Source organism: Heptranchias perlo, chromosome 18, assembly GCF_035084215.1.
Source record: "Heptranchias perlo isolate sHepPer1 chromosome 18, sHepPer1.hap1, whole genome shotgun sequence".
In the NCBI taxonomy this organism is placed as follows: Eukaryota; Metazoa; Chordata; class Chondrichthyes; order Hexanchiformes; family Hexanchidae; genus Heptranchias; species Heptranchias perlo.
Genome location: NC_090342.1, coordinates 4,116,012 through 4,140,703, shown reverse-complemented (window position 1 = coordinate 4,140,703; position 24,692 = coordinate 4,116,012). Strand labels below are relative to the sequence as shown.

Here is a 24,692-nt window from a genome sequence, read left to right as displayed (position 1 = left end):
AGGAATGGGGGGGGGGAGATGGCTGACAGGAATGGGGGGGGGAAGATGGCTGACAGGAATGGGGGGGGGGGGAAGATGGCTGACAGGAATGGGGGGGGGGGAAGATGGCTGACAGGAATGGGGGGGAAGATGGCTGACAGGAATGGGGGGGGGAAGATGGCTGACAGGAATGGGGGGGGGGAGATGGCTGACAGGAATGGGGGGGGGGAGATGGCTGACAGGAATGGGGGGGGGGGAAGATGGCTGACAGGAATGGGGGGGGGGGAAGATGGCTGACAGGAATGGGGGGGGGGGAAGATGGCTGACAGGAATGGGGGGGGAGATGGCTGACAGGAATGGGGGGGGGAAGATGGCTGACAGGAATGGGGGGGGGGGAAGATGGCTGACAGGAATGGGGGGGGGGGGAAGATGGCTGACAGGAATGGGGGGGGGGGGGAAGATGGCTGACAGGAATGGGGGGGGGGGGAAGATGGCTGACAGGAATGGGGGGGGGGGGGGAAGATGGCTGACAGGAATGGGGGGGGAAGATGGCTGACAGGAATGGGGGGGGGGGGAAGATGGCTGACAGGAATGGGGGGGGGGGAAGATGGCTGACAGGAATGGGGGGGGGGGGAAGATGGCTGACAGGAATGGGGGGGGGGGGGAAGATGGCTGACAGGAATGGGGGGGGGGAGATGGCTGACAGGAATGGGGGGGGGAGATGGCTGACAGGAATGGGGGGGGGGGAAGATGGCTGACAGGAATGGGGGGGGGGGAAGATGGCTGACAGGAATGGGGGGGGGGAAGATGGCTGACAGGAATGGGGGGGGAGATGGCTGACAGGAATGGGGGGGGGAAGATGGCTGACAGGAATGGGGGGGGGAAGATGGCTGACAGGAATGGGGGGGGGAAGATGGCTGACAGGAATGGGGGGGGGGAAGATGGCTGACAGGAATGGGGGGGGAGATGGCTGACAGGAATGGGGGTGGGGGGGAGATGGCTGACAGGAATGGGGGTGGGGGGGAGACGGCTGACAGGAATGGGGGTGGGGGGAGATGACTGACAGGATTGGGAGGGCGATGACAGCAATGGCTGCCAAGGTGAGAGCCCTGCATGGCTTCACTTGCACAGTTCCTTTCTTTGCTGCGTTTTTAAATAAAAATACTGCAATTAAGAAATTTAAAACAAATGCTGCCAATATGCAGCAGGTCTGCCAGCAGCTATTTTTCTCTAATGTTTTAGTTTTTTGTGGTTGATAGTGAGGAGGAAAGCTGTAGATTGCAGGAAGATATCAATGGACTGGTCAGGTGGGCAGAAAAGTGACAAATGGAATTCAATCCAGAGAAATGTGAGATAATGCATTTGGGGAGTTCAAACAAGGCAAGGGAGTACACAATGAATGGGTGGATACTGACAAGTCTAGAGGAAGAGAGGGACCTTGGAGTGCATGTCCACAGATCCCTGAAGATAAGGTAGATAAAGTGGTTAAGAAGGCAAACGGGATACTTTCCTTTATTAGCCGAGGCAAAGAATATGAGAGCAGGAAGGTTATGCTAGAACTGTATAAATCACTAGTTAGGCCACATTTTGAGTACTGCGTACAGTTCTGGTCACCGATTTACAGGAAAGATGTGATTGCACTACAGAGGGTACAGAGCAGATTTATGAGGCTGTTGCCAGGATGAGAGAATTTTAGCTATGAAGAAAGATTGGATAGTCCGTGGTTGTTTTCTTTGGAACAGAGGAGGCTGATGGGTGATTTAATTGAGGTATATAAAATTATGAGGGGCCTAGATAGAGTGGATAAGAAGGACCTATTTCCCTTAGCAGAGAGGTCAATAACCAGGGGGCATAGATTTAAAGTAATTGGTAGAAGGATTAGAGGGGAGTTGAGGAAAAAAAATTTCACCCAGAGGATGGCGGGGGTCTGGAACTCACTGCCTGAAAGAGTGGTAGCGGCAGAAACCCTCGTCACGTTTAAAAAATACTCGGATATGCACTTGAAGTGCCATAACCACAAGGCTACGGACCAACAGCTGGAAAGTGGGATTAGGCTGGATAGCTCTATTTCGCCCGGCACAGTCATGTTGGGCCGATTGGCCTCTTGTGCCGCAAAATTTTCTATGTTTCTATGTTAGATATTTCGCTACTGATGAACGATCTATGATTAAAACATTAACCAGCCATTTCACTTTATAGATGCTAACAAACTTACTTTGTATTTCCAGTATTTTCCAGCAGTATCTACCTTGGTAAACATTTAAATTAATTGAACATGGTTTAAAAAGTGTCTAGGAGCTCCAACGGACTCCCCAGGCAGTTTTTACAACTGGTTCAATATGACCGATTTGCAGTCAAAACAGAAGTGGGTGTCAGACTGTCTTGCTCGCTACAGTCTGGAATTAGTGTCTGAGCTAAGTGGAAATCACCATGTGCCAATGCTAATGTAGTTTAAATGTACTGTGCAACAAGAGTTTCCAAGCTTTTGACTTCATGGGCTGCATAGGTGTGTTCCCTGGAGCTTCAGTGACACAAAGTTTAAACCAATGTTCCCAACTACTTATATAGATCTCAAGTTGTAATATTAACGGATCTGATTTGGGATCTATCCAGCAACAAGGCAACAGTGCTAAGAACAGTCCTTTCCACAACCCCAGGCCCACAAAATTTAAACAAGACAAACCAATAAATAGGAACTAAAATTGCAAGTAGAACTAAGTTGTGTTGGCTTAGAAGACCACATCGCCAGGAATTTGGGTCCGTATATGATCCCTGCACCCCTTGTTGGACACTCCTGTCCAGTGACTCCAGCAATATATTTGCTGTTTTTGGATCACATTTTAAATCATGAAAGTCTTGCTCTCCAAATGAAACAGTGCAGGGATATTTAGCCAGAAGAGTAGGATGCAAGTTTACAGAACTGTACAACGCACTATCAAGACCAAACTGTGTTCGATTCTAGTTGTCGCTTCCTGCATGCATTTACGCTAATTTAGCTTTTACTGCAACATGGTTTATGCAATAGTGATAAAATTGCAGTATAAATCCGGAGTGGGGCCTAGCCTGACTCTGGAGAATAGCAGTGTGAGACTCCCTAGAAGACCCGGTCTCTCACCACTTGTGTTTGACTCTGCATACAATGTAACTCCAGTGCAATTTCAACTACGGTTCAAAAAATGCTCAGGGTTTTGATTTAACTGCTTAATACAGACACTGACATCTATGCTTTCTAAACATTTTAAATTTAACAGCTGGGAAAGGAGCTCTGCATGTGTGGGCAAGAGATTTTGAATTCCAGCCTTGCAGTAAAATGGGGATTTTGTCTGACTGGAACTGACAATACTGCTATGGGTCTGAGACAAAAAAATGGATAAATTGGAAAAGGTAAAGAGAAGAGCAAGACTGATCTCAAGTGTAAAGAGGATGAGGTATGAACAAAGCTACTGGTTCACGGTGGCTGAATAAATCAAACTCGACTTTCATTAAATAGGATTATAGGTTTTTCTGAGAATTCTTTTTACCAGTATTTTTGGGATAGCGTTCTGGAATTTGATCAATTTTTCTGCGAAAACTGAACCAGTCAGCTTGATGGATGAATGTTTAGAATAATCTGTCGAGTAGGGTGGTAGAAAAGAAAATAGGGATGTTCAAAGTGGAATTGGATGGTATAATAGTAAGGATGATAGCCCTGGTGGATTGTGCTTTGATCAGCCGAATAATCTTATCTTTGAGTTTTCTTTTCAAGTACAGGAAACAAATCAGTTACTTGTATCTCTTTATTGCTTTGTCATTGATATATTGTTATTTGTTACAACATTTTAAAAGCTAGCAAATCTCCAGTATTGTTCATATTAAGTTGGATGATGATGTTTGAAAAAGGAAAGGAATGTATGCAATGTAATGCACAATATTTTCTGCTAATTAATTGTTAATCAAACATAGACTGAGGTCAGTGAGTGCTTAGTTGTTTAGTCAGAGAACTTCCTTGTTTAGAATATGGTTGTCAATTTCAGGTTGCAGTTGAGAAGCACCCAGTATTTCAGATTGAATTGCTTACGTAACAGTGTCTTTTGCATGAAAAGGACTACTTTCAATATATTAAAACATGTAGATTATTTCATTATATTCAACTATATTTTATACTTTCCTACACACCCTGTTGACAACATTTCATTTTTGGATGCATTTGGTGGCCCTGCTAGACTGACTTATAAGGGTAGCAAAGCTGCTTCTGATACAGCTGCAGTTTAATGTTGGTGTAATTCTTTGCAGAAATGGCTTAAAATAGCTACTTCAAGCAGCGCAGTTCTGGCTCCTACTGAGTGGCATTGGCAAAGTACAGCCCAAATTATTACTTTAAAGCGTAGCTGATGAATATCAAGAATTGGCATCTTCAGGAGAGGAAAGAAAATTGGCAAAAGTAACGAGAAAAAGTCTGATGAGCAGTAGTAGCACAAAGTAGATATTCGAAAACATAAGCAACAACCAAAAGGCTTGTTCTTTGCAAAAGCACATTATTTTAAAAAAATAACTACTAGGTTGCGTGCATTTATTGTATCTCGCAATCTGATTTTTAGAAATATCAACACCTTTTTCATACGGTTTTGTATACATGTTTCTTGCTAGAGGGAAATTGTAACTAATAAGTTTTTCACCTGCAATTTTCATTTGGATATGTTTTTATGTTCCGCCCTTTAAACAAATAAAGGCATGCACTTTAGCATGGGAGCTAACCTAGTTGTCAGTCTTAAGCATATCCAACAGTGTAGGGGGTGCTTCATTATGTTATAATTTTACAATCTTGCAGTGTGCATAGCACATTAGAGCTTTTGTGTTCTCTTATCTTTACAGTGATCTGTCCCTGCTATAGATGAGTTTGTGACTTTGCAGAGCCTTTGGTTGCGTGTGTGATAAGGAGTATGTCAGGTTGGCCATGGTCCTCAACTCATTGCTGAAGTTGGTTCAGAGGCAGACCTACACCTGTCTGTCCCATCGATACGGCCTTTACCTCTGCTTTGGAGGGTTAGTGCTCATGATTGTGTCTGCCTTTCAGTTTGGAGAGGTAAGTAACTTGTCAAATAAAATATAAATAATAAACCTAAACTATTGTGTGCAAATTTGGCTGAACATATCTCCAAGTATAATTGCATAATTATTCTAAAGGTGCTATGTTCAGAATTGGTTATAACAGGTGCAACAACTAGTTTAGAAAGATGATGAATACACCACTAATCAGCTCACACTTTCACACCCAACCTTGTTTCTCCTAGATGATTTTTATTATAATAAGCAGAGATAAATATTAGTAAGAATGTCATTCAAATAAAGATAATTCTTACCTAAATAACCAGCTTGGGTGTTTGGAGTATTACATTTTCTGTTGCAGTTTTTGTACCTGAATTTATTACTGCTGTATTTCAGTAATTCATTTTACAGTTGTAAAGAAATTTGTTGCACCAAAGTAGCACAGAAATGTGGATTTCAAAATTTTCTTTGAATGTAATTTATGTAGCCCCAGGCCCAATATTATTATCTCCCTTTTAGTTTGTCAAGCTAAGCAAGATGCTAAATTAACCCATTTTTCAAAATTTGCTTTTGAATTTTTGTATATTTGAAGTTTAGTTTTCTCACTATCATTAAGAAGTAGCCCTTAAGCATGAACTTTTTCATATATTTCATAATTGTGAATTTAAAAGGATCTGAGTCATTTATGAATTGTATTTCCCTTTTCCTTGCACATAACTTCCTCCCCCACCCCCCGGCCCTCGCAAATGACTGAACTCTTTTCCCCCCCCACCCTTCCGAATGACTGTTCTTGCATTCCCTTCGAAAATACATTCTGGAAGCATATTACTGTGGTGCAACACACACTATTCTTGGAACTATTTTAGATGAATACAAGAACAGGAGACGTGGTTGCCTATCATGCAGTCAACACTCATCCCATGTTTTCACACTAGAATACATGAAATATAAGCTCACTATTTACTAAATTTAGAATTAAAAAGGGATGCCTTGATTTCTACTGTGATATCTAATTCTAATTACAGCTTAAAGCTTTACAGGTTAAAAAAAGGTTTAATATAGCTGTTCTTTGTGACCTCCTTGATTTGCCATTCAAATTATGTAATAGTTTTGATTTTATCAGTTTTGGTATCCAATGAATCACCGCCAATGGCTTCTCTTCCTGCTCCCACACTGTTACCTCTGGAGTCCCGCAAGGATCTATCCTTGGCCCCCTTCTATTTCGCATCTACATGCTGCCCCTCAGTGACATCATCCGAAAACACAACATCAGATTCCACATGTACGCTGACGACACCCACTCTACCTCTCAACCACCTCCTTCCACTTTCTCTCATTTGTCACATTACTTGTCTGACATCCAGTACTGGATGAGCAAAAATTTCCTCCAACTAAATATTGGGAAGACCGAAGCCATTGTCTTTGGTCCCCGCCGCAAATTCCGTTCCCTAGCCACCGACTCTATCCCTCTCCCTGCCACCGTCTGAGGCTGAACCAGACCGTTCGCAACCTTGACGTCCTATTTGACCCCGAGATGAGCTTCCGACTACATATCCGCTCCATCACCAAGACCGCCTACTTCCACCTCCGTAACTTCGCCCGTCTCCGTCCCTGTCCCTACCTCCACTTATCTGCTGCTGAAACCCTTATTCATGCCTTTGCTACCTCCAGACTGGACTATTCCAAGTCTCCTGGCTGGCCTTCCATCTTCCACCCTCTATAAACTTGAGCTCACCCAAAACTCTGCTGCTGTATCCTAACTCGCACCAAGTCCTGTTCTCCCATCACCCCTGTGCTCGCTGACGTACAGTGGCTTCTGGTCTGGGAATGCCTCGATCTTGAAATTCTCATCCTTGTTTTTAAATCCCTCCATGACCTTGTCCCTCCCTATTTCTGTAACCTCCTCCAGTCCTACAACCCTCCGAGATCTGTGCGCTCCTCCAATTCTTGCCTCTTGCGCATCCCCGCTCGCTCCACCATTGGCAGCCATGCCTTCAGCTGCCTCGGCCCTAAGCTCTGAAATTCCCTCCCTAAACTTCTTTGCCTCTCTACCTCTCTTTCCTCCTTTAAGACACTCCTTAAAGCCTACCTCTTTTTTTATTCGTTCATGGGATGTGGGCATCGCTGGCAAGGCCAGCATTTATTGCCCATCCCTAATTGCCCTTGAGAAAGTGGTGGTGAGCTGCCTTCTTGAACCGCTGCAGTCGGTGTGGTGAAGGTTCCCCCACAGTGCTGTTAGGTAAGGAGTTCCAGGATTTTGACCCAGCGACGATGAAGGAACGGTGATATATTTCCAAGTTGGGATGGTGTGTGACTTGGAGGGGAACGTGCAGGTGGTGTTGTTCCTATGTGCCTTCTGCCCTTGTCCTTCTAAGTGGTAGAGGTCGCGGGTTTGGGATGTGCTGTCGATGAAACCTTGGCGAGTTGCTGCAGTGCATCCTGTGGATGGTACACACTGCAGCCACAGTGCGCCGGTGGTGAAGGGAGTGAATGTTTAGGGTGGTGGATGGGGTGCCAATCAAGCGGGCTGCTTTGTCCTGGATGGTGTCGAACTTCTTGAGTGTTGTTGCAGCTGCACTCATCCAGGCAAGTGGAGAGTATTCCATCACACTCCTGACTTGTGCCTTGTAGATGGTGGAAAGGCTTTGGGGAGTCAGGAGGTGAGTCCATCACCGCAGAATAACCAGCTTTTGACCTGCTCTTGCAGCCACAATATTTATGCAGCTAGTCCAGTTAAGTTTCTGGTCAATGGTGACCCCCAGGATGTTGATGGTGGGGGATTCGGCGATGGTAATGCTGTTGAATGTCAAGGGGAGGTGGTCATTGCCTGGCACAGTCTGGCGTGAATGTTGTTGAGTCTAGAATATAATTAGTCATTTTAACCTGTTTTACTAACAGCTGTAACCAATTCCGTTAATTTGTGTGACATTGGGTATCTAATTAAAGCTTAGGAAATATTTGAGTGCTAATTGTAATAAGTATAACTTTTAGATCCCAGCAATAAGCTCAACTTCCATTGTTTTTAGGTAAATGTTAGTAATAAAGTATGCAATGTTTCTGGGGCTCGTGTCTTTTTGAAGGAATCCAGAGAATTTGAAGAGTTGCAAGATTCATTAGAGTGAGAATTCTGGGTACTAATGGCTTCACTAGACATCTCCAAGTTATACGTTTATGGAGACTCTATATTCTATAGGGTTAATCCTGCACTCTGGATTTGTGCATATTTTTACTTAGTTGCTCATGTAAGGTTAAACATTGGTCCCTTAAGACTCTTGTCCTCTTATTAAGATAACATTGGACCATACTGGAAAGCATTTTGTGTGTTATTGAACAAACAAAAAAAAATTCTAAAATTATTTTTGAATTGGATAATTCTTTCTAGGTTGTCTTGGAATGGAGCCGGGACCAATATCATGTCATGTTTGATTCTTATCGCGACAATGTAGCTGGAAAATCGTTCCAAAATAGGTAAAATACAGTTATTTTCAGACACTTCTTGATTGTTGGTTTAGAACATTGCTGATTGCAAATGCAAGGATTGAACTTTTTATAATCTGCTTGAGAGGTCTCAACACTTTAAACCTGTTCCATGTTTCTTGTTTGTTTTAGATAATGGATTTGTTGAGAGGTTTGTTGGGTGATTGGGCCATTAAGGGGGGCGTGTCAGTTTGTTCTTTTGCTACTGAAAATAATGCGCTTTCAGAAATCATGCTGTCCAGGTAAAAGTCTAGCTTGTTCAGTGGGAGCGTGTACAGGGAAGTGAATAATCACTTGGAGCGTAAATGCGTATCTGGTATAAAACATGTTGTATAAATTGGACCTTTAAAAGAAAGACTTACATTTATATAGTGCTTTTCATAACCTCAGAAAACAGAGAGTAGGGATTAAGGGTAGCTACTCAGACTGGCAAAAGGTGGGAAGTGGTGCTCCACAGGGATCGGTGCTGGGATCACTGTTGCTCACAATTTGCATTAACGATTTGGACTCTGGAATCGGAAGTACAATTTCAAAATTTGCGGACGGCACTAAATTGGGGGGTGTAATTAATACAAAGGAAGAATACGTCAAAATGCAAGAAGGCATTAATAAATCTGCAGAATGGGCATGTAATTGGCAAATGAATTTCAATATAGATAAGTGTAATTTGGTGCATTTTGGTAGGAAGAATAAGGAGGCCACATACTGTTTCGGTAATGAGTCTAAATGGGGTACAGGCGCAAAGGGATCTTGGGATACAGATACACAAATCACTAAAAGTAGCGACACAGGTTTTTAAGGCCATAAATAAAAGACAAACCAATCACTGGGGTTCATTTCTAGACTGATAGAATTGAAAAGCAGAGAAGTTATGTTAAACTTGTATAGAACCTTGATTAGACCACACGTGGAGTACAGTGCACAGTTCTGGTCTCCATATAAAGGATAAATTGCAAAAAAGATTCACAAGGATGATACCAGAACTGAGAGGATATACTTATCAGGAAAGGCTGAACAGGCTGGGTCTCTTCTTTCAGGAGAAATATATTCCTCTAAAAAGCAAGAACAAACTAGCCAATAATGAAACACCATGGATGAATAAACAATAAAAGAGAGAATGACAAAAGGGTATATGAAGAGGTTAGGAAAGAAGTAAAAAAAAACAATTAAAAAAGCAAAGAGGAACTACGAAATTAAATTATCAAGGAATATAAAAGAAATAGTGAAGTATTCTACAGGCGTGTAAATAATAAAAGAAAAATCAGAATAGGGAGAGGGCCACTAAGGGATGCACAAGATAAACTCACAAGTAATGATAGCAAAATGGCAGAAATACTGAATAGTTACTTTGCTTCAGTATTTACCAGGGAGACTAACAAGGTGAACACGACATTAGAAAAGATCAAAAAAGACATAAAAACATTTAAGGTAGAAAGGGGGGGAGATAATTGATAAACTAATCAAACTTCCGCGAATATTAAAGGAAGTTAGGGAGGAGATAGCAGAAATATTACATTTATATAAAAATTCATTTAGAAACTGGAATAGTGCCAGAGGACTGGCGGACAGCTAATGTTATTCCTATGTTTAAAAAAGGAGCTAGAACAAGTTCAGGGAACTATAAACCAGGTAGCTTAACCTTGGCGGTAGGAAAGATAATGGAATCTTTACTCAAAGATGTAATAGAAAAACATCTAGGGAACAAAAATATAATAAAGAATAGTCAGCATGGATTTCAGAAGGGAAAGTTATGCTTGACCAACCTTATTGAATTCTTTGAAGAAATAACAAAGAGTAGACAAGGGTAATGCAGTGGATGTAATATATTTGGATTTTCAAAAGGCCTTCGATACAGTACCACATTGTAGACTCATGACTAAGGTCAGAGCTTGTGGAGTCAGGGGACCCGTAGCAGAATGGATAGCAAGTTGGCTACAAAACAGAAAAGAGAGAGTAGGGGTTAAGAGTACATATTCAGATTGACAAAAGGTGGGATGTCGTGTTCCACGGGGATTGGTGCTGGGACCACACACACATTATAGATGCATTGGAGTGGGTGCAAAAAAGATTCACAAGGATCTTGTAAAAAAGGAGGGAGAGAGAAAACAGGGAACTGTTAGCCTAAAATCAGTAGTAGGGAAAATACTAGAGTCTATTATAAAGGATATGATAACAGGACACTTAGAAAATATCAGCGGGATTAGATAAAGCCAACATGGATTTATGAAAGGGAAATTATGTTTGACAAACCTACTGGAGTTTTTTGAGGATGTAACTGGTAGAATAGATAAGGGAGAACCAGTGGATGTGGTTTATTTGGATTTTCAAAAGGCCTTTGATAAAGTCCCACATAAGAGGTTATTGTGCAAAATCAAAGCACATGGGATTGGTGGTAATATACTGGCATGGATTAAAAATTGGTTCACAGACAGGAAATAGAGAGTAGGAATAAATGGGTCTTTTTCGGGCTGGCAGGCAGTGACTAGTGGGGTACCGCAGGAATCAGTGCTTGGGCCCAAGCTATTCACAATATATACCAATGATTTGGATGAGGGAACCAAATGTAATATTTCCAAGTTTGCTGACGGCACAAAACTAGGTGGGATCGTGAGATGTGAGGAGGATGCAAAGAGGCTTCAAGGTGATTTAGACAAGTTGAGTGAATGGGCAAATACATGGCAGATGCAGCATAATGTGGATAAATGTGAAGTTGTCCACTTCGGAAGTAAAAACAGAAAGGCAGAGTATTACTTAAATGGTGATAGATTGGGAAATGTTGATGTACATAGGGACCTGGATGTCCTTGTACACCAGTCACTGAAAGCAAACATGCAGGTGCAGTAATCAGTTAGGAAGGCAAATGGTATGTTGGCCTTCATTGCAAGAGGATTTGAGTACAGGAGCAAGGATGTCTTACTGTAGTTATACAGGGCCTTGGTGAGAGCACACCTGGAGTATTGTGTGCAGTTTGGGTCTCTTTACCTAAGGAAAGATAAACTTCCTATAGAGGGAGTGCAGCGAAGGTTCACCAGACTGATTCCTGGGATGGCAGGACTGTCCTATGAGGAGCGATTGGGTCGACTAGGCTTGTATTCACTTGAGTTTAGAAGATTGAGAGGGGATCTCATTGAAACGTATAAAATTCTGACAGGGCTAGACAGACTGGATGCAGGGAGGATGTTTCCACTGGCTGGGGGGTCCAGAATGAGGAGTCACAGTCTCAGGATACGGGGTAGGACATTTAGGACTGAGATGAGGAGAAATTTCTTCACTCAGAGGGTGGTGAACCTGTGGAATTCTCTACCGCAGAAGGCAGTGAAGGCCAAGTCACTGAATATATTTAAGAAGGAGCTGGATAGATTTCTAGACACAAGGCATCAAGGGATATGGGGAGAGAGCGGGAATATGGCATTGAGATAGAGGATCAGCCATGATCATATTGAATGGTGGAGCAGGCTCGAAGGGCCGAATGGCCTATTCCTGCTCCTATTTTCTATGTTTCTATATGATACCAGAACTGAGAGGATATACTTAACAGGAAAGGCTGAACAGGCTGGAGCTCTTCTCTCTAGGAAAGAGAAGGCTGAGAGGTGACCTGATTGAGGTCTTTGAGATACTGATACAGTTTGATAGGGTAGACGTAGAGAAAATGTTTCCACTTATGGGGGAGTCCAAAACTAGAGGTCAGAAATATAAAATAGTCGCTAATAAATCCAATAGGGAATTCAGGGGAAGCTTCTTTACCCAAAGGGTGATAAGAATGTGGACTGTGCTACCACAGGGAGTAGTTGAGACAAATAGCATAGATGTATTTAAAGGAAAGCTAGATAAGCACATGAGGGAGAAAGGAATAGAAGGGTATGCTGACAGCATTAGATGATGTAACTCAGGATGTCCCAAAGCGCTTTACTGCCAGTGAAGTACTTTTGAAATGTACACTGTTGTAATGTAGGAAATGCAGCAGCCAGTTAGTACATAGCGAGGTCCTGCAAACAGCAATGTGATAATGACCAGATAATCTGTTTTAGTGAAATAAAAACAGAAAATGCTGGAACTACTCAGCAAGCCAGGCAGCATCTTGATCGGGTAGACGTAGAGAAAATGTTTCTACTTGTGGGGGAGAACTTGCTGAGTAGTTCCAGCATTTTCTGTTTTTATTTCAGATTTCCAGCATCCACAGTATTTTGCTTTTGGACCTGTTCTAGTGGTGATGGTTGAGGGATAAATATTGGCCAGGACACTGGGGAGAACTCCCCTACTCGTCTTTGAAATAATGCCATGGGCTCTTTTACATCAACCTGAGAGGGTAGACGGGGGCCTCGGTTTGACATCTCATTCGAAGGATGGCACCTCCAACAATGCAGCACTCCCTCAATACTGCACTGGAGTGTCTGTCTAAAGTTTGTGCTCAAATCTGTGAAGTAGGACTTGAAAGCTCAACCTTCTGACTCAGTGGTGAGAGTACTACCATTGATCCACAACTGACAACTATTTCAATATAAGGCTTTGCATCAATACATGCGCAGTATAAATTGGCAGGCTCGGAGACCATAAGGGTGGCTGGTACAGGAACTAAAGTTCACACTAATGCATATGGAGTTCTTGAAGGTGTGGTTAAGGCACATGGTAGGAACAGAGAACAAGGAGTTTTGCTCAGCATTTGGCGGTGGTATTCCTGACATCGTAGTAAGGAACAGCTGTTACTCCAACTTACTAAGAAGTGTTAATTGTTCAAAGAATGCTTCAAGCAATATATTCAAATTTAGTAAAACTGAACTTACTAAGTCAATTTTTCTGCATGTGCAGCTTCTTAACAGCTGCTTTAGGGGGAGAAAAGCTTCTATGTTGTACCATATGTAGACTACCTCCCATGGTTGCTTCCATAAATTGCCTCAACTGAAATATCATGCTTAAAATGACTGGCTGACGTGGCATCTCTTTTCAATTACTTGAAGCAGCAGAAAAGCACTTGAGTGTCGGCCATTTGTTTTGGATGCTGACAAAGTTGATTGCAGTATCTACTGTAAATGTAATCTGTGTGTGATGTACTTTGCAGTGAAGTTTTTTTGTTCTACATTAACAAAAGGGTAACTGCATACATGGCAGACTTACTCTTATTGTAAATTGTGGTAATTTGAATATCTGTTCTGAGAGTATAAATTTAGATAATTGTGGAGCGGAGAGAGAATTAAATATTTACTATTTTAATATCATTTTTGCATGTATTAGGTTATGTCTACCAATGCCAATTGATATAGTGTATACTTGGGTGAATGGTACAGACCCGGGTTTGCTAAAGGAACTACACGGAGTAAGGGAACAGATGAAGAAAGACCAGCGTACACTGAGGTGTGTTTTTCCTTCAACCGTTTAACACATTTTTTGGCAGTAACTTGCAATTTTTGATTTTCTTTCCTCTGTACAGGGCTGAGATAGGGTACAGTAGCATAGTGGTTATGTTACTGGACTAGTAATCCAGAGAACATGAGTTCAAATCCCACCATGGCAGTTTGAGAATTTCAATTCCGGTTTTTAAAAAAATCTGGAAATAAAAAACTGGTGTCAGTAAAAGAGACCATGAAGCTGTTGGATTGTCATAAAAACCCAACTGGTTCACTAATGGCCTTTAGGGAAGGAAACCTGCCATCCTCACTTAGTCTGGCCTATATGTGACTCCAGTCCCACACCATCCTGGTTGACTCTGAACTGCCCTCTGAAGTGGCCTAGCAAGCCACTCAAGGGCAACTCTTGCCAGTGACGCCCACATCATGAAAATTAATTTTTAAAAAGTATAACCAGCAGTAGGTACTGTTAAATCTAAATCAGATCAAATCCCATTTCTCAGGGTGAATGTGGAGCTTTTATCATAGAATCCTAGAAGTTTACAGCACGGAAGGAGGCCATTCAGCCCATCGTGTCTGTGCTGGCCCAAAAAGAGCTATCATGCCTAATCCCACTTTCCATCACTTGGTCCGTAGCCTTGTAGGTTAGCCTTCAAGTGCATATCCAAATGCTTTTTAAATGTGATGAGGGTTTCTGCCTCATCACCCTCACCCTTTCAGGCAATGAATTCCAGACCCCTACCAACCTCTGGGTGAAAAAATTTCTGCTCAGCTCCCCTCTAATCCTTCTACCAATTACTTGAAATCTGTGCCCCCTGGTTATTGACCTCTCTGCTAAGGGAAATAGGTCCTTCATACCCACTCTATCTAGGCCCCTCATAATTTTATACACCTCAATGAAATCTACCCTCAGCCTCCTTTGTTCCAAAGAAAACAACCCCAGCCTAGCAAATCTTTCCTCATAGCTAAAATTCTCCAGTCCTGGCAATATCCTCGTAAATCTCCTCTGTACCCTCTCTATTGCAATCATATCTTTTGAATTCATGACTGTCTGAGGGAATATTTTTCTTTTGTTGTGGGTATTTATGCTGATCTATAAAAAGGATTGCAAGTCTGGGGAGGGGGGATGGGTTCCTATTTTATACCGTAAAAATATACTTGTCAAAATATGGTTAAAACTTATGGGGGAGAAAACAATTCTTTTACTTGCATTCAGACATAAGGTCTGATCTCGGTCCATGACATCATTTTTTAAAATTCGTTCATGGGATGTGGACGTCGCTGGCAAGGCCAGCATTTATTGCCCATCAATGAGGAATAGTCATAATTCCCAGAACAGCTCTATTAGAATCTCAGAAGCTATGGTTTTAGAATGGCCTGAGTGTGGATGTCCAAGTATCTAGCTGGTAACGAGGCTTTCACAGGGTCAAATGGCTCCAGATCTGCTGTAAAGTTACAGCTGCTGTGCAGCTGTGGGTTGCACAGTGCTACTCCCTGCTGATGACGTTACAGAGTAACCTAGCATGGAATAAGACCCAACCTCATGCCTCCTTTTAGCTCAGAATCCTTGATTTCAAAAAAAGATAAAACCAGATTTTGGTAATCAATTTTTTTCAGTATAACTTTGAATAAAGCTGTCAACCTTGCCTTCACCTTTCAGTATATGTAAAAGTCAGTGCGTGTACAATGCTTAGGTTCTAAAAATAGAGTGCAAATACACGGAATCACTACTATGAAAATGAAGTTATTTGCTAACAATTGCCATGTAGAAGTGAATTATGTTCCAATAATTCTCATCAGTGTTAAAAGTTTCTAATAATTACAATATGATGTTTAAAAATATTTCAGATTAATTGCAGTTCTAAGAGTATAATTTATGATCGTTTTCATAACGCAAATCTGTGCGTGTGTATCTAAAAAATGGAATTATAAGACTTTCATTGTTAATCATTCTGTTATGTAATGACTGCTGGTCCTACCTTCATCTACCTAAAGGTTTCAACTTAATAGAAGAAAAAAACAATGAATCTATTAAGGAATTAGCATTTTCTTTCTTTAGGGAAAGTCTTGGAAATGCCACAGAAGCCACTAAGAAAAGGTAAATAACTCACTCAATACTAAACTGCATTTCAAAACACCTTTGAAAAGTTTACTAAGAGTTGCATTTTGTTGACTTTACATCTGGTTTATAGTATGCTGACATTTTTAGCACATTGCAAGTTTAATATATTGTGGACAAATACAGGAGGTAATTAACTTGATTGTATTACAATTGCCGTTTCCCAGTTTTGATGCATCCTGGACTTTGCCTTAGAGGATTGATAGATTACTGGAAATGGCTATGATGTTAGTGACTTCTATTCTGTGACACATTGGCAGACAAGAGTGTCTAAACTTTTTCCTAGTGAACTACTAAGTTACTTAGTGTAGAGCCTTTTGGGCCACAAAAAACAATTACAATACAAAACACTGAATTCAAGGTAATTTTTATACTTTATTATTGCTGTGAATATTTATTTGCAATATTACCAGCAATAAAAAAAATTGCAAAAATATAACATTTTTAAAGATTGCTTTTCTTGTATTTGCACAGCAGAATGATATTTCATGATTTATTTTGTACTTTTTAAATCTTTGTTTTTAAGAAACTGTTGCTTTGTGAAAGTTATTTAAATATACAGTTGAGCAGGCTGTCTCATGAAGAGCAGTTATAGCATATTACATCAGGAATGTGACTTACGACTGCCCCTTCTGCAATGGCAAAAACAGGCCCTAAAAGCGGTTGGTTCTGGAGAGGGAGGTTTTACTCCTTAGCGAGAAGAATTTGCATTTTCTGTTTTGGATGAAAACTTTGAAAATCAAGTAAAGAACAAATTACATTGCTCTTTATGCCTTGATTTGAGGCATGGGATCCAGGTTTCTGTTTACTGCTGGAGATCTTTATATAGATCAGTGAATCTGGGGGTGAGGAATGGGCTTTCCTCTTGGGGTGGGGGTGTTGTAGTTTAATAAAGAGCACTTTAGCTTGGAGACTTCTGGTTTTCCAAGTCCTTTTTGGAGGGAGGCAGAGAAGGATAGAGCAGTGTGTGCCTCCTTGTTCTTCCATGAGGATTGTTGGGTGTGTTGGTGCCTACGTGAATGAAGAGGCTTGTTGAGGAGCCCTAAAAATTGCCTGCTTCAAAACAAATTTAATAGTAGCTACAAATGTTTTTATTACAACTGAAAAGACTAAAGCAGTGAGCATAGAGCACAGGTAGTAAATGCCTCTCATTTATTACTGATTGGAGCGCTTTCTATGTTAACGGCACTATGTAAATGCAGGTTTGTTGATTACAGTGAGAAGCTGCCAGAATGCTTGTTGTCGCAATGTGTAAAGGGGCCAATGATCGTTTTGGATCCAAGTTTGCCAGCAAACATTACAGTCAAGGAACTGCCTTCACTCTACCCTTACTTTCAAGCTGTAAAACATGTATTGCAAGTACCAAAGCTGAAAAACCCATCATCCAATATTACTGTAATTATGTTTGATAATCAAAAAGAAGGTAAGTGTAAAGTGGCTTTAAACTACATGTATGGCTAAAATAGAAAGTTCTGGTTAAAATTGTTGAAAAATTGGATATGATGATCTGTTCATTTGTAAAAAAATATAAATCAAATACATAGGGGACATAGCTGTAAGATTAAATGTAAGAGCTTTAGGTCAGAGCAGGGGAAAGCTTTTTGCGCAGGGTTCTGAGACTGGCATGCACTTAGTGATTGAAGCGGAGAGCATGTCAACATTTAAGAATAGGTTAGATACATGGTCGAAGGAAAGGGGATAAAGGGATATGGGAACAGGGTGGGCTCATGAGATTAGGACTACTGATCATGCGAAGGGTAAGCACAAACGCACACTGGTTGGGGCGAGTGACCTGTGTCACTGATGTAATTTTATGTGAACACAAAGAGCCAGCAACTTTTTAAAACATTAAGAGTCTCCTTTCCAAATGTGTTAAATTTTTGTGCTCATCAAAATGAGTGGGTTTTACTCTGATGAATGCAACATTTACCTATTCCAGGGACCAGTGTCAGTATCCTTGGTGAGGTATTACATGGGTTCGAGATCCCTCTTCTTTTCCAGCAAAGTGATAATTCCTCTGTGCTACTTGTGCCACTGTTTATAAAGAATAGGTTTACAATTACAGCAGCCATCTTTGTGACCCTTCTGAGAGAGGTGGCCAGTTTTGAGCTGCATTCCCATGTTAACTAAGCGTAGGTTAAGTCAGTCCAAATTTATTTCATACTCACATTACTTCTGAATTGTTGAACCTTAGAGGACCCTTAGAACCAGTAGAGAAAATGTGTGATAAATAGAAGTGACATACTGGTTCAGTAGGGGGTGCTATTCCTGGTTTGCTGTTAAGGTTGCATTGTTGGAATTGGTGCTGCATGGCTTACCTGCAGTAATTCTGACCTGGGAGTGCTTGATGGGTGGGTGCAAGTGGTTATAGTATTTTCCACTTATCCCAATAGTGATGTCCCTCACTTTGGTAAATAGTAACATACGCACATTCTCAGTGATAATTGGCCAACTGCATTTCCTGTTATTTCTATGATTATTATTATGATGCCGGAGTCATAATAGTTTTCTGACAAATTGAGTCCCTTTTCAAAAGTTATTTTCTTAATTTTAAAATAAATCATTTGACAATGAATTTACTAAATCTAAATTACACTTTAATGTAGTATGAAGGGAGTGCTCCATTGCCAGAGGTGTGCCATCCTTTGGATGAGATGTTAAACAGAGGCTCCTGTTGTAAAAGATCCCATGGAAGTATTCAAAGAAAAGGAGATAGTTCTCCTGGAGTCCTGGCCAACATTCTTCCCTCAACCAATAGCACAAAAAACAGAATAACTGGCCGTTCAATTCGTTGCTTTTGTGGGATCTTGCTTTTTATGATTGCCTACATAACAGCAGTGACTGCATTTCAAGAGCACTTTGTGTGAATTGTATTCAGTTCACACAGATTATAGTTTGTTACTTTCTAAATTATATCATATCCTTTGGTCTGTGAAACTCAAATTAGTTGATGAAACTCCTGATATAGTGCATGTGCTGCAGCCAACTCATTTATTCTTTAAAATGGTTTTACTATGTATGTACATAATGGAATCCTTGTATTGCCTGAAATAAAATAGATGTGGGTCATGCAGATTTAAAATATATAATCAGTAATTCTGCAATGAATATAACATTTTTAATTTTTCTTTTAGTGGATGACACACTTTCAGCAATACAAAAGCAAAATGATAAACGACTGGCATGGAGAGGCTATCTGGTAGGTTTTTATATTTCATATATTATGCTTATGTTATTGACTAACAAGCAAATATTCACATACTTAAATGTATGAAATTAGTTAATGCTGCAGTAAAATTAGGGTTACAGATTGACTAAATATCTTGGGAAGTTTTTGATACTTATAAATGCTAAACTACTTGTATAATTTAGTAGTTACACTGTGACATTGCTCAAGGTGCTCAGGTACCTGGAGTGCAGTTTTTGATATTTGCCATGGTCTCTCAGCCTAAATGCGACAGTCAATTGTTGCAATCCTATCACCTTCACAGCGAAACTAGGGTAGGCAATAAATGTGGCCAGCATCACCCAGAGCCCATGAACAAATAAAAAAAAGTGTATAATTGAATGGGAAATGTTGACCTAGCAGTTTACAACAGTAAATTTTGACAGAAAAGCTTGACCAAAAATTGTGACAACTGGAAGTAGTTTGTGGACAGGAAGTTTGTGCCCTTTGCAAGATTTTAATATATAGATATGTCATGGTGGATTTGTAGCCCTTGCTGAAGCTGTCACTGGTGAGCACTGTCCAGGAATGTTTTTTTCCACTGTCGATGATCAACACCTGGATAGGCGATTCTTTAATATGTTCCGTGCTTGGCTGGCTGGTTGACTGTAGTCACAATACCTGAGGTCAGCAACAAAGCATCTGATAAATGCCCTTTCCGACCCCGGCACAACCATGAGTCTCCCTCTGCAATACAAAAAAAATTCTAAGCGACCCAGCTGGCATTATTTAATAGCTTTAATGGCTATTTTAGTTCCACAGGAGCAGGATGAAAGGTGGAATATAATTTTTGGGTCCTTTTCTACCTGGTATTTTTGTGGTGTGCATAGTCATGGTGTGCTCTGGGCATTGAAGTTCTACAGGAGCGGCTTGAAAGCCACGACTCGATGCAACCTCTTGCTCTCACTTTTACCATTTGTCCGCAGCAGCTGATATTCCCAGCACCCAAGTACCAGTGAAATTTTCAACTCAATCCCAAGGCTTCAGAAAAAAGACCAGACCAGACCTACATAGAGGGAGGAAGGTTGGGGGTGGTGGTGGGGGGGGTACTTGCTGCAGGCATTTCTAATCTAATAACCACTTTATGAGTACGCTTAATTGTTATATTTGTTCTAAATGTTGGAACCTTGGACTCCTGTTTGACCCTGAGCTGAGTTTCAAAGTCATTTTGTTTCTTCATCAAGATTGCCTATTTCAACCTCCACAACTTAACCAACCACCCTTGATTCATCCTCACCAAAAACCTTCATCCATGCCTTTGCTCAATTTCTCCCAATACTATTTCTTGCTGTCTTTGGTACTATCAATCATGTTTTTTTGCCTAATGGACATATGATATCCTGAAGGGTGACATTTTTGAGGTGTGATGTCTCCAGGCCATATTTTTAGAAACGATGCCTTTGAAAGCATAATATAATGGATGCCTGCTGGTTGCCAGAGTTTTAATTATATAGTTATATACAATGAACTGGCTTTTATCAAAAATAAATTCTGTTTGTTACTCTTCAAGTTTTAGATTTCCCTGATATCTTTTGCAGGATCTAGTTTTAATATCCAGTAAACATTGCAGCATTCCACAGCATCTTATAGATTGATAGAACTAACGATGTTAACTGGGGGAAAAAAGGATAAAGGGGGGGAACTTGATAAAGGGCTTTAAGTTTCTCACAGATATTGAGACATTAGATCTAGGAACAGTTCAGTTGGGAACACAATTTGAGGACTAGGGGATGAAAAGTTAAAGATGTGAAAGGAAAATAAGAAACTTAGTTAAGAGGGTGATAAATCGTGGAACAGATTCCCAGTCGTGTCGATGGCACAGAAAACCATGGCAGTGTTTAAAAAAGGACTGGATGAATCCCTATTTGGAAAGAGGATACATGGCTGTTAGTTCTAGAATCAGATAAGGAAACTGTTGGGAAGTTTGGGAGGATATGCTAGATGGACCAGTAATCTATGCTACTATATATGTTAAAGGAATACTCCAGTGTAAGGCCCCTACAATGGCCAGTGACCACATACTAATACTTTTCTACAATTATGAAGTATCTTCCTTCAAAGATGGTTTTATAAATTATTTGAATTAAAAATTATTCTTGTTTTTGAAATGGTGTATAGGTAGTAGTGACTAGGGAAGTTAAATGTGAAATGGACCCTAGAGATTTGTTTATCATAAATTATAATGAATTATCAAGAGATATAAAATTTAGCCACATAGGGCCAACAGCCGAGCAGTAAAATAGGTGCAATAGTGTAGTGGTTATGTTACTAGACTAGTAATCCAGAGGCCTGGCCTAATAATCCAGAGAATGAGAGTTCAAATCTTACTATAGCAGTTTAAGAATTTGAATTCAGTTTTTAAAAAATCTGGAAATAAAAGAAAACTGGAATCAGTAGAATTGTGACCATGAAGCTATTAAACCCAACTAGTTCACTAATATCCTTTAGGGAAGGAAACATACTGTCCATACCCAATCTGGCCTGCATGTGACTCCAGTCCCACACCAACATGGTTGACTCTTAACTACCCTCTGAAGTGACCTATCAAGCCACTCAGTTGTATCAAACAACTACCAGGGCAACTAAGGATGGACAATAAATGTCGGCCTTGCCAGCTACGCCCACTTCCTGAGAATGAATAAAAAAGAAAGAACTGGGGTTCCAACATCAACTTCCCAAAACATCGTGATTATATCCTTGGCATGGGGCCGTAGGAAAATGAGGTTAATAGGGTTCAAGCGGGAAATTCTGCATACCTGACATACAGGAAGATGGTTTTGGTTGTCGGAGGTCAGTCATCACAGCCTCATGACATCGCTGCAGGATTTTCTCAGGGCAGTGACCGCAGCCCAATAATCATCAGCTGCTTCATGATAAGGCCAGGAATGAGGCTGTTTGCTAAAGATTTCATAGCTCCATTCACAAATGATAATGAAACAGCCCATGCTGCCTTAAAGCCGGACCTGAGCGACATCCAGGATTGTCCTGAGAAGTGACAGGTAATATTTGTGCCACGTAAATGATACGTAACGACCATCTCCAACAAGTGAAAGCCCAACCACCTCCCTCTGACCAGCAGTGGCAATGCTATCGTCAAGTCCACCACCATCAACATCGTGGGGATCACCATTGACCAGAAATCACAGAAACAGGAATAGGCTATTCAGCCCTTCGAGCCTGTTCCATCATTCAATTAAATCATGGCTGATCTGCACATTCATTTACCACCTTTGATCCATATCCCTTGAAAGTCTTACCTAATAAAAACCTGTCAATCTCAGACCTGAAAATTGCAATTGACCCACTATCCACAGCATTTTGATGGAGAGGATTCAAGATTTCCATTACCCTTTGTGTGAAAGGTGCTTCCTGATTTCACTCCTAAGTGGCTTGGCTCTAATTTTAAGATTGTGCCCCCTTGTTCTAGGTTCCCCCACCAGAGGAAATAGTTTCTCTGTATCTACACTATCTAATCCTTTTATCTTTTTAAGCACTTCAATTAGATCACCCCTCAACCTTCTAAACACAAAGGAAAACAAGCCATGTTTATGCAACCTGTCCTTATAACTTAATCCTTTAAGCCCTCGTATCACTAATGAATCTGCAGTACACCCTCCAAGGCCAATATGTCCTTTCTGAGGAACGGTGCCGAAAACTGAACACAGTGTTCCAGATGGTGTCTGACCAAGGTACTACAACTGAACCATAGCTTCCTCCCCTTTGTATTTCAGCCCCTTTGAGATAAAGGCCAATATTCTATTAGTCTTTTTGATTACTTTTTGCACCTCTGCTGCTGCTTTTAGTGATTTGTGTACATGGACACACACATTCCTTTGCTCCTCCACAGTTCCTCGTCTCTCGCCATATAGAAAATATTCAGATTTGTCTTTCTTGGATCCAAAGTGGATCACCTCACATTTCCCCACATAGAACTCCCATTTGCCACAGTTTTGTCCACTCACTTAATCTGTCTATGTCCCTTTGTAACTTCCTGCTCCCATCTACACAACTCACTGTGCCTCCTAACTTGGTGTCATCTGCAAACTTGGACACACAACTCTTTGTTCCTTCATCCAAGTTATAGATAGACAGCGAAACCTGTATAAACGGGCACTCCCAAAAAACGGACACCTGCAAAAAACAGATAATACTGAGAGACCCGAATAACTTACATGGTAAAATATACAAGAGGTACTCTGAAACCATGGATGCTCGCAAATTATGAACTACGGACAGCCTTCAATGCACAAGCCCTTTTACAACTTAGAACATGGGTCACAGCTGTATCTGGAACTTTCACTGAGTTGGGATCACTGGTGCTTCCCCTTGCAGCTTGCTTCCTTTCCCAAATTCTTGTGAGGTCAGCGTGAGGTGGCAGCAGGTTTTGTGAAAGAAACTGCTTTTGTGGATTGGGGTGCCCTTTACCCAGCATCCATACTGGCAGAGAAACCACTCTACCTCTGGGATTGAATGCTTGCGCGGCTCTATGTCAGGGTTAGTGTGGTTTCTCTGGGATTGATTGAATGCTTGCGCAGCTCGATCCCAGGGATAGAGCGGTTTCTCTGGGATTGAATGCTTGGACGGCTCTATCCCGGGGATAGAGCGGTTTCTCTGGGATTGAATGCTTACACGGCTCTATCCCGGGGATAGAGCAGTTTCTCTGGGATTGAATGCTTGCACGGCTCTATACCAGGGATATAGAGCAGTTTCTCTGGGATTGAATGCTTGCACGGCTCTATACCAGGGATAAAGCGGTTTCTCTACTGCTATGGATGCTGGGTAAAGAACTCTTCACTCTACTGAAATTTTTAAAAGTACGTATAATGACCATTTTAAAAATAAGGACACCTGTTTTTAAAAAAAAAAGACAACTGTGCCTGTCCCTAAGGTGTCTGTAATTTATAGATTTCACTGCATATGTAAAGCTTAGGCCCCAGTACAGATTCCTGCAGAACACCACTTGTCACATTCCACCATTCAAAGTACATTCCTTTTATCTCTATTCACTGTCTCCTAACTCCCAACCAATTACCAACTCATATCACAAGGTTACCTCCAATTCCGTGCGCTCTTATTTTTGCTAATAATCTCTTGTGCGAAACCTTATGAAATGTCTTCTGGAAGTACATATAGACAACTTCCATAGACACTCGCCTGGATGGGTGCAGCTTCAACAACACTCAAGAAGCTCAACACTATTCAGGACAGAGTAGTTCACTTAATTGGCACCGTGACACTGGACTCAATATCCTTTCCTGCTGTGGCTACTTTATAGGATGCACTGCAGCAACTCACCAAACTTGTTTTGACAGCAGTTTCCAGCCCTGTGACCTCTACCACCAAGGAGAAGAGCATCAAGGTCATGGGAACACCATTTCCTCCAAATTCTCCTGCCAAGTTATGTACCACTCTGAGTTGGTCACGTCACCATTCACTTATAGTTAACTGGGTCAAAATCCAGAATTCTCTATCTAATAACATCGTGGGGGCACCATCACCACAAGGACTGCAGCTGTTTAAGAAG

At 41.2% G+C, this 24,692-nt stretch overlaps 1 protein-coding gene across 5 annotated transcripts in view; it reads left to right on the top strand.

Annotated features, from left to right (window-relative positions):
- Positions 1 to 24,692, top strand: part of gnptab (N-acetylglucosamine-1-phosphate transferase subunits alpha and beta) — a 119,167-nt gene that overhangs the window by 3,341 nt on the left and 91,134 nt on the right. For 2 of the 5 annotated variants that reach the window (XM_067999240.1, XM_067999238.1), the window contains exons 2-8: positions 3,231 to 3,407; positions 4,831 to 5,041; positions 8,387 to 8,472; positions 13,711 to 13,830; positions 15,883 to 15,921; positions 17,160 to 17,365; positions 19,077 to 19,141. In XM_067999240.1, coding sequence (XP_067855341.1) covers positions 4,913 to 5,041; positions 8,387 to 8,472; positions 13,711 to 13,830; positions 15,883 to 15,921; positions 17,160 to 17,365; positions 19,077 to 19,141 — 645 coding nt within the window. In that variant the 5' untranslated portion in view covers positions 3,231 to 3,407; positions 4,831 to 4,912. The remainder of the gene's footprint in view (positions 1 to 3,230; positions 3,408 to 4,830; positions 5,042 to 8,386; positions 8,473 to 13,710; positions 13,831 to 15,882; positions 15,922 to 17,159; positions 17,366 to 19,076; positions 19,142 to 24,692) is intronic. The other 3 variants (XM_067999242.1, XM_067999239.1, XM_067999241.1) reach the window with 2 other exon arrangements.